General features: G+C 38.7%; 1 protein-coding gene across 1 annotated transcript in view; it reads right to left on the reverse strand.

The window, feature by feature from the left end:
• Positions 1-2,626, reverse strand: part of LOC6037194 (protein kinase C, brain isozyme) — a 76,503-nt gene extending 73,877 nt beyond the window's left edge. Inside the window, 2 exon segments of the mRNA XM_038253726.1 lie at positions 119-545; positions 2,408-2,626. Coding sequence (XP_038109654.1) covers positions 119-300 — 182 coding nt within the window. The 5' untranslated portion in view covers positions 301-545; positions 2,408-2,626.
• Between the last annotated feature and the right edge of the window lie 8,697 nt (positions 2,627-11,323).

The following is an 11,323-nucleotide window of genomic DNA, read 5'->3' on the forward strand; positions in this document are numbered from 1 at the left end:
CATTTTTTCGGGGAGTGAATTTAACCTTTCCCATGGCCTACTCGGATGGAGTTGGTTTGTGGGCGAGCGAGCGAGCGGCCGAGAAGGGTGGGTTGCTTAGATTGGGGGCTGTACTCACCAGATGAAATCCTTGCAGTGCGAACAGAACGTGGGTTGCTTGAAGAAACGCGGAATGAAGTGATGATCCTTGACATTATAGACGTTCTTCTTCTTGAGCGCACCTTTTCGGCCACGGTTACGCATGGCGAATTTGTTGTCGCACTCCGGCATCTCTTCCAAGACGTTGTCCTCGTCGGCCATGGTTGGGCTGGTCTGGTCCTGACGCGCGCACGGGTTCAACGGAAATCCAAAGAACTAGCTAACTCCTCTCGCCGAGGTACACTGAAGAAAATTCCACCGCGTGTTTTTCTTCCACCGTCACACACACACAACGCTGATGCTGTGTGTTTTTCCTCGCTAAACTTTTATCCTTCTTGATTATTTATTTTTTCCTCAGAGAGCAGCAGCCTGCTGTTGCTTCACGTTTTCACTCGCAGCACTGAACCCTGGAGAGAAGACAGCAGTCGTAGTAGGCACCCGCCGCGAAAACCCAGATCCTTTTCACAGGACACCAAAACCGCGCTCACTCTCCCTCTCACTTTTGTTTGCATGTGTATGTGTGTGTGTGTAGGTGTCACTCACCCCGACCAAAATTTTCTCACTCAGTCTCACGCTGCTTTGGGAAAATTTTCCTCCCCCTCAAACGCGTGGAGCCTGTTCTAGCGCAATTGTGAGAGAGCGCGAAAATCTAGTGAGAGAACGCTTTCTCACCGTGTCTCAGAACCGTGGCTTGCTTGGATGTGTGTGCGAATCGTGGATGGAAAATTCGTCGTGAAAAATGAAAATCAGCAAAAAGATCTCAAGAATGGATTTTTTTTATTCGCACACACAATTTTCCTTCGACGGTATCGCTCTTTGTTTTGTGGGAAATCTCCCACCGGGCCAGGAAAAAGGGGAAACTGCTCGAGCAACGAACAAAAAAAACAAAGAAGAAAATCGATTGACCAAACGTCAAAATTGAGATGCAAACATGTTCTGGTTCTAGCGCTAATTAGAAAATTGGAGACGGAAAAGAGCTCGACAGGACTGGGGAAGACCGTCAAGAGCGCGCTGCCTCAAACTATTTATCGACCACAACATGCCACCACAGTGGCAGTGGCAGCAGTACGGAGCACATACGATTATTATTAATTCAATTATTGTATTATCATACACACTGGGGTATGCACGAGAAAACGAGCGCAAAAAAGGCGCAACTGTTGAAAAACGAGCAGAAAATCGAAACCATAGAGCGGGATTCAAGATGGAGTGATGTATTTTTAGCGAAACCTTCACTTTTTGAAGGTACATCAAAGTTTTAATCCAAAAAAAATTGTCAAGACAACATTTTACGATGGAGTAACTATGGTCCCCTTGGAACGAGCTGTCATGTAGGATGCTTTCTGTCAAGAAGCGATGCGAAGTATATTTTTTAAAATTTAATTAAAAATCCATTTTCAATCCTTTGCAGTTGTACAAAAAGTCATGGTACTCAGAAACCCCAATTGCAACAACTGGATAAAAAGAATTTTGTGTATGTGGCCGTTTTGTCACTACAACAACACTAAAATTCGAGCAAAATTTCAACTTCAACTTGGTCGAATTTTGCACATGACGTAAATGACAAAATTTTTGATTTCTCTACATGAAAAAACAAACTAAAAATGTAAAACTTGCTTTTTACGATAATATTCAAGCTTCTTCGCTCTTAACTCGCATTCTATGCAGCAACAATTACCAGTAAATGTATGCATGTGTATATCTTCGGTACTTGTTCTTTTCCAGACCCGACTCGGCGAGTGAACCCGCAAAACTATTTGGGTCGTTACGTCGTTCTCCGTGGTTTTAGTTTACAGTTTACAGGCCCGTTCCGGTTCTCGCTCGCGTTCGAAACTCCAATAAATTTTATTACTTTCTCGAGTTTACTGCCAGTTTTGCCCCAGTTTCCCCTTTTTCCGTTCCATCATCGACGACGACCGCAACCGAACCACCTTGAATAAAAGAATCACACACTGCTTCTTTTTTAGTTACTTCTTCTCCTTCTTCACAGATTTCTTCTCCTCACACACTGAGTTACTCTTCTCTTTTTTGCTAGATTCGCCACCAACTAGCAAAACACGATATAAAAAATCAGCATCAGTTCACTATCAGCTGTGAGCCGCGGCAACGAACGGATGCTGCGTTGTGTGCGTTTCTCCGCTCGCTCTCAGCTCCCAGAGTTGCCCAAAAAAGATGTCTTCACCTTACACACATACACACACATACACCTCTGGACCAGATCGAAGCAGGCCCCCTTTTTCGCACACACCAAAAAACTTTCAGAACGCACTTCCTGAACAACTCGAACTGGTTACTTGGATCTCCCAGCAGAGGCAGCAGCAGGTTGTCCGTAATGGAACCGATAACCACACGTTGGCCACTACCAACTAGTGGGCCTGAAGCCGATTTTTTTTACTCCTGAACGACAGCGACGACGACGACGACGGTGACACCAGCAGAACCGGACACGTTCGACCCAATCGACATTACAAATCAGAGTGAAGTCGCGAGTTTTTGGATCCCCAAATGCGCGACGACGACGACGACGGCTCCACGCTCTCAGCTCCAGCTCGAGCTGCTCACTCTCGTGCTCTCTATGGTGGGGAAAACCCCCGACCGAACTGACCGGAGCGCGCGATAGTTGTGGGGCAAGAATCGATACCAAGCTGGGGAGCAAACGGCGACGACGATGAGTGGCCCCCCGTGAGTTACCCTGATTGGATTACACTAACTGGGTAACGGTCGCAGTAGCCATGTGGTTTAAAATCAGCTGATTTGATGTGAGAAGCATTGTAAATACCAAAACACTTGAATCATATTTATAAAATATTTATTTAAAACATATTCATAATAAAAAAATATGAAAATTTAGTTAAAATCTGGCGTTCCATCTTAAATCTACTACACAACCACCACTGAATACGTTCTAACCTGTTATTCTCGACCAGACCTCTCCCCTCAGCCATGTCTGACCGGTCATAAATCTTCCCGTAACTTCCCAAAAAAACAACAACACCACCACAAACAAATCCCCAAACCGACACGTCCCACATCCAAACGATCATCAAAGCTGATAATTATTCTCATCTCACCTGTGCTTCATTCATCACAGTTCCGATTGTTTCACCCCGCCTTCTCCAGAAATTGTCGATGTTTCCGAACATCGCACACACATACACTGTTTCAAATCTGCGAAAAACCTTTTATCCAAACTTAAAAATCAACGATCATTAAAAAATTTTAAATATTGATGATCTTCATCGCAGTGGGCTATAGCTGACATGGTGCTAAGCAGCCGCCGCCCTGTCAGATCGATTTACTAGCACCGGCCTACTCCGACCGTGCTGGCCACGCGCTGCCACCACCCGAGGTCCGAGGAAAACGAAATTCGCTAATTTGATTTTGACGAGGTATGCGGAACACGGTGGCCAGTGGTAACCATGGGTAGCATAAATCTAGTTAGCCGGTGTTCGTGCATAGGTAAAATGTGGTATAGAGCGGTAAAGTTTGATTTGGTATTTGAAACCGGCTAAAAAACATAAGGTTGATAAATTTGATTAGGTTTGTTAATTATCATGCTTCATCATGAATTACACAATTATATGCTAACCATGGAGACGCCATGCTCTTCAACATGATCTGATCTGATCTAGTTTCGTTTATTTGGCTAAAAATAGTACTAATGCAATTCATTATTCAGCGATTCCACGATCCAGATCCAGATCCAGGATCCAGATCCAGGATCCAGATCAAAAATGCTCCGATTTGGCACAAATTTGGTACACAAAAATGTTTCATTACTGAATTCAAATAAATTTACTGAAAACTGTACTACTGAAATTTTAAGTAAATGAAAACTTGTTGAAATTTCAGCAAATTTTGACAGCTCCATACAAATTTACTCTGAAGTTCAGCGAAAAACTAACTGAAAATTTCAGTAGTGCAGTTTTCAGTAAATATTAACTGAAACCCAACATCAGAGTTTGCTGTGTATGGTGTTCCTAGGCAAAAATAATTAAACTCATAAGATGCCTTACGTAACATATCCAAAAATGGTTAGTATCCATTGACAGCATTCTGAGATACGATTTACAAAAATCTCAGAATTCGGTATATTAATTGAACAAAAAGCACCCTACCTTTTCAGCAAAATGTACATAAAGTACCCTGCGCCTCCATCAAAATGTATTGGAAACTCATTTCGATGGAGAAGCGTGATAGGTACTTTGAGCTCAATTGATAAACCGCAATCCGAGATTTTTTTTTGTTATTATCATATTTCATAATCTTGTTAATTAATGTCCACCGTTTTCGGAAAACATCCTGAAATTTATAGAAAAATAAATTCAACTTAAAGTTTATTTAAGTTTATTTAATGTATTCAGATATCTTTGAATCAAGCATTAAAAACCCAACTAATCACCTATCTTTTGATTATGGGTCATTCCATCTGAAGCGGAACAGCATTTGAAAATTACCATCTCCGATTCTGCTCAAATTTGGCAGAGCTGTTGAGACTATCAAAACATGCAAAAATCCCGAATTTCATCCAAATCGGACCACCCCCTCTATTTTTGTACCCTCCCAAAAAATCGACTTTTTGGCGATTTTTGAGCGAAACCCTCTATCTTCAAACGACGATAACTCGGGAACCACAAATCTTAGAGGGTCGGTCTTAGACTCAATTTTGGACGTAGAATCCATTTCCGTGATCAAAATTTAGATTAAAATATTTTTTCTACCTGTATTGCGCAATTGAAAACTTTAAATGGCCGTATCTCAAAACAGCCCTATTTATTTTTTAAATTTGACCTCATCATCGTATTCCCCGGCCAATTTTACATAAGAATCACTTATCGACAGGAAGGAATATGTTTCGTTCCAGAGATATCGAATTTTCAAGTTTTAAGTATTTGAGATTACCTGCTGATGTAGGTACTCGGCGCATCTGCTAGAAGCACTCAGTCGTGCTGATCAATAATTACTACCTGATGTTTTCTGTTAGATGATTTATTTTAATAATTTTATACGATTTTGAGATAATCAATACCTTGAACAATCTATTTTTTGTTTAAGGTATATTTACTGGGTAATTTTTAATGCACTTTTTTTTCCTGATCTCAGTGTCATTGAACCATATTATATAAAATTTTAACTTTTAATATTGATTTGCAAATGCTATAGAGTTTTTACAATACAATTTTCAACAATTTAACATTATTTATCTATTATTTTTATATTTTTCCTAATTCCTCATTTATCATTTATCAAATTATTTCTTTTATTTCATCTTTTATTTGAAGCAAGTACAAATGTAGAGATAGCTGTACGAGATGAAATAATTCGCATGGGTTCTAAAGCTTTTGCCATGTGCGGTAGCGAAATAGTGCCATTCAGCAAAACCCCCAATATCTGCCTGAAAGATTAATCAAACCGATTTTTTAAATTGTGAGCCAGTTTCCTCTGAATAATTGATGATTTTTTTTTCAATTCTGGTACATTTAATTTCAAAAACGAAACCATATACTTCTGATACATGTTTACAGCAGCTGTATCGTCTTCCAAGATTTCGAAATGATTGACAAACAAAAAAAGATTATTGTTCGGACGGTGTCAAAATTAACACAACTGAATACTAACACAACTATATCATACATCAGATTAATCTTTGTGATTTTCTTACATTTTTCAGTTTTATACTTTCCAGAAATCCTCCTGCTTAATCATTCTTCACGAGAGTTTTATTCATGTTAATACATAATTTACGTGTACGATAATGTATCGTACACTTTTTCTGAAGTGTTACTTACAAGATCAATTGCAATTTCCTGCTAGCTCTGCGGGAATTCCATTCTGCCTTGTATTGCGTGTCGTTCTTGCTCTGTCCGGTGTGCTAATTTGCTAATGATAATTTGGGAAGAAATCTTATTTCAATGAATAACCAGGTAGCAGTTATTGATCAGCGCGCCCGAGTCTAGCAGATGCGGCGAATAAAGCTAATTTAGGTAATCTCAAAACTTTAAAATTCGATATCTCTGGAACGAAACATATTCCTTTCTGTCGATAAGTGATTCTTATGTAAAATCGGACGGGGAATACGATGGTGAGGTCAAATTTAAATGATAAATAGGGCTGTTTTGAGATACGACCATTTAAAGTTTTCAATTGCGCAATACAGGTAGAAAAAATATTCTAAATCTAAATTTTGATCGCAGAAATGGATTCTACGTCCAATTTCCTTCAAAATTGAGTCTAAGACTGACCCTCTAAGATTTGTGGTTCCCGAGTTATCGTCGTTTGAAGATAGGGGTTTCGCTCAAAAATCGCCAAAAAGTCGATTTTTTGGGAGGGTACAAAAATAGAGGGGGTGGTCCGATTTGGATGAAATTCGGGATTTTTGCATGTTTTGATAGTCTCAACAGCTCTGCCAAATTTGAGCAGAATAGGAGATGGTAATTTTCAAATTTGCATTTTTTCTTGCACACTTCAGGTGGAATGACCCTTATTTAAAAAAATCGACTATATGAATAAAATTGGTTTGAGAAAATACGGGTCAAAATACTTTAGCTAAGAAGCCCCATGCCAAATTTGAACCAAATCTGAGCACTTGTGATCTGAAATCGCTGATCATACCCAAATTTATTCCGGTTTCAATTTTTACTATTAAATGGATATTAAAATATTCTTCTATGACTACAATCTCGATTTGTCGGCAAAAATAAAAAAGGAATTTTTGTTTGCGGTTGACAATTCCTTGATCATTGAATTTTATTTTTTGCCTCAAAAAATGGTTTCAATGTAAGGTGTAAAGTTTGAAGATTTACAACAAAAACTATGTCATTTTCTTCAATTTATATTTAAAATGTGTAATTAATATATATGTTGATATTTTGCTTAGAAGCGCATTCAAAGGTTTACTTCTTTTGATAAATTGTCATTTTTTTTCTTGGGTGAAATCACAGCTGGACCAAAATGTAGAATCGTAATATATCAAACATGTCGAAAATTCATAAATTCTAAAACACCAAAATAGAAATTTAGCTAAGTGTACACTTAGCAAAATTTCTACAAGTTATCGCGATTTTATGATGAATTTACAGGCTACAAACTAAAAAAAAACGCATTTCCAAATATTCAAAAATTAAAAGGGGTCTCAAGGTATTGAAAATAGACCTTGGATTTATGATCGAGAACCAAAATCACCCCATAGTTTCATTACCGATTAGCCTTTTTTAGTTAGAACTCTCTCGTAGCTTGTAATGCTCAATAAACGATTTTTTTTACATTTTGAGTATTTATCGGCCAAAGAACCCAAAAAGCGAAAAATAAAAAAATGTGCGCAGGACTTTAAAAAAAAAAATCAATCAAACATTATTTACCTTGTTTTCACTGGTAATAAATTTCATCACTATCTGTTCAAATTTAATCGGATCGCATGCTTGTTGTTAAAAAACTGAATTTAATGTTTCAATGGCCAATCAATTTTAATGTTAGCAAAGTTGTAATTTTTTCTCCTGCTCATAATTATAATATAGTGCCAGAAAAAGAAAATGACAAAATTGTCCCACGACCATACCTGTACAATTAATATCGCTCGCGAAAACAAACATAAATCTTCCCGTCGCCGTTCGCTCTCAACTCAACCGACAGCACTTTGCACTTTACGTTTATTTGGGGAGGAGGTAGTTAATTTTAATTTCGTCTCCGTCGCTCAAATAATAACACTGCACTCTCCCAAAAATCGATCGGCGACACGCAAGAGCCACCAGCACCAGGCATCAGGCAATATGGGAATTTACCATAAACGGAAAATTCCTGCAAAAGCTGACATGTCGATTTGCATAATTATTCTCCAACTGCTTCGGTGGGGAAAAGAAGAAGCAAAAAAACTAATGAATGAGCCCGCGTGAATGACTGTGCAGAGTTGCAGCAACAGGGCGGCTATTTCAGAGAGCCCGTCCTCTTATATTTGTGTGCTTTTCATTAATTAATTGTGTAATTGCATGCTGCTGCAAACCTGCTGTCCGGTTCCTTGTATAGCTCGGTCGGTCAGTCAGTCAGTCAGTCATAGTAGGCCAGTCACGGTCAGCCAGCAGCAGTCAGCGGCGGCCTGCTGCGATTGTGGTGGCGCTTTCGTGGCTGATGAGAGTTGGCAAGGTACAGCATTCCTTCGGCCACAGTAGGCCCTTATCCGAGAGAATGCGTGTGCAGCACCGCGTAAAGATTTCGAATTAAAAGATCCATAAATTTTATCCGCTCGTCATAAAACGCTTTGCGAGATGTGACACACGCGTACACGTACACGCACGAGAAACCTGTTTGATTCCGTAATTCTGTTTAAGGTTCAGCACGTTCTCTTCAAAAACAGCAAATCGAACCGCATCGGTTCTCCGAACTGTCACTTTGTACTCTTGGGCACCAATAGCACAATGCAACAGTTTGTGGCTGATGTTCAAAAGTGCATAATTGGGTAAAAGTCTCTCTTTTGAAAAGGGTAATTTTCCACGAGAATCCTTACAAATCTTCTACATCAACCACGGAGAAAATAGAGAGTAATGAAGAGAGCGAACTCAAATGTTACCTAATTTAATTTGCCATTCTATACGGCCATCAATTAAGGACCCACACTAGTTTTCGCACACAAACCGCTCAAACTAAAACAAGTTCATCAAAGCAACCATACTGATCCAATTGGTGAGCGGTTGAGTCCCCCTCTTTGGGAGAATTTTCTGGCAAGGCTAACTTGTTGCGACGATCAAAAGTGATTTTTTCGAGAAATATTTTCGATTTCAAACTTCTCTCTCACCCAGGTGTTTGAGGAATCGTTCTTTGAATCGTCTTCCCCGTAATCGAGAGCTTCCAGCCACCTGTGTGCTTTACTGAGTGAGTCGGTGAGAAGAGCGAGTAATAGTTTGCTCTCGTCCTCTCTCAGAACGTTTCGATTTAGAACTCATGTGGATCAATTTTTGCGCTGTCAGGGAAGAAAAATGTTCAACATAACACACGTCCTGTTTGTATGTGTGTGGGGGGTTGTTTATCGATTCAAAGCCGAGAGAGCGAGAAATAGTTGGGAGAGCGGACAATGTTGCAAAAAAGTTTGAAGAGAAAAAGGAGGTGGTATTTTCACTCACAGGGGAAAATTAGACACTTTGAGATTGAGTGTTCAAAACGTGAAATTTGATTTTTTTTAAAGTATTTTTTATAAATCAACAGCCTACCTAACAAAAGCAACAAAAATCTCAAATCTCCAACCTGCGAAATTTAAAAAATAATGTATCAAAATTTTATGTTTTTCTTTCTAGTTGATGAACATATATTGAGCATGCATGTGAAATAGCCTTTAAAATGATTGAGATTTTTATTCAATAAAATAATAATAATAACAATTCAATATAAAAAAAACTAAAATAATCAAAAATTAGTAAAGAAAAAAAAACTTCTTTGAGAAATTCTCTGGTACAGTCCAGACTCGATTATCTGAAGGCCTCAACAAAATTCAACTTCGGATAATCAAATGTTCGGATAATCGAATCACGAAAAAAAAAATTTTTTTTCGTCGTTTTATTTTTGATTGTCGGGCTTAAGTTTCACCTATAAACTACTCTAAAATTATTTAGAATTTTTAAATCCAAGATGGCGGCCAAAATGGCGATGACAACATATTTAAAAAATGTATTTTTCAATTTGAAAGGCAATCAAATATTCAAATCTGACTAAATTGTGGTCGCAGAACTCAAATCTGATGTTAAAAGTAAGAAAAAATAAATTTAAAAAATAATTGTTTTTGTCATAATTCAATTATCTGAAGTCCCATACAAACCATCGGATAATTGAACTTCGGATAATCGAAATTTAATATTTGAAAATATCAGAAATAAGTTTTTCAGCCCTTTTAACATTTGACTAATATTTTTTTAAATTGTTTTTATTGAAAAGAGCAACAAACTTCACCCAAAAAGCTAAGACCAGATAAAAAAAAATACAAAAAAATATATTTGGAAAAGGACTCCTTTCGTAGAGAACTGCTTCTTTGGCAAACCGATTAGACTTAACAATACTGTCCAGAAATGCAAAAAAAATAAAACGTAGAAGTGATATGTCATACTGTTCCCTTCAATAAAATTCATAACAAAGACTAAACACTTTCCCACCCGTAAATAAATTATTGAGGTGACCACATGATACTTCATAAATCATAAGGATCAAAGCGGTCCCAGAGTATGACCTCCACACATGCATGGCAATACATATCTTCGATACTATAGGCAAATTTGGTTTAAACGCTCCCCAAACGAAATCCAATTTGCACAACCGTTGAATTGCTTTCACAATTTATTAGTCCGTCCATTCAACAAGTTTTCGCATTTGCCAATAGCAAAACAACAGCGGTGGCACCCCGTCACTGTCAGCACTTGAAATCCGTGCCATGAGAACCACGGGGAAGCCCTCTCAACTCCACTGAATCACTCCCAATCACCGGCAGACAGCCGTTAGGCTCGGCAGCAACAACAAAAAAGTATCAACCCAAAAACGATCCTCCACCTTCGCCTAGCATTATGCAGCATAAAACGCAGCAAAAAAAAAACAAAAAAAACGACAACAGCGAACGAGCACTCGCGGTCCAAAGCAAGCCATGCCGCGCGCATTCAATCACGGCCTACGTGCAGGCGGGGGACTCGACTCGCGTGCCAGGACCGACAAAAAATCGCAGCGCGCAGCACAGCAAGCCATGCATGCAAATTGACAGGCCTACTACTAAGGTACTACCACTGTTTGGTGTTCACGACCGTGACGCGGAATGACAAATAGCATCAAATCGACGGTGGAGTGGCACGTGCCGTGGGGGTTCGAGAGTGAATTATGTTTGGCAATAGTTTTGGTGGGGGCGCTGGGTGGATTGTGAGTGACCTGTCGTCTCCAGTTGAAGTTATGCTCAAAGGTCCTTGATTGACAGTCCAGACTCGATTATCTGAAGTTTCGATTATCCGAAGTTCGATTATTTAATGGTTTGTATGGGACTTCGGATAATCAAATCACGAAAATTTTTGTTTTTTTGTTATTTTATTATTTTCTTGCTTTTAACATCAAATTTTAACCAGGTCCCAGTACCGAAAAGGACCTAATAAAAATAATTTTATGAAAAAAAAACATCAAATTCGAATTCTGTGACCCCATTTCAGTCAATCTTGAATGGTTGATTGCCTTA

The sequence above is a fragment of the Culex quinquefasciatus genome, chromosome 2 (assembly GCF_015732765.1).
Source record: "Culex quinquefasciatus strain JHB chromosome 2, VPISU_Cqui_1.0_pri_paternal, whole genome shotgun sequence".
NCBI classification, from domain to species: Eukaryota; Metazoa; Arthropoda; class Insecta; order Diptera; family Culicidae; genus Culex; species Culex quinquefasciatus.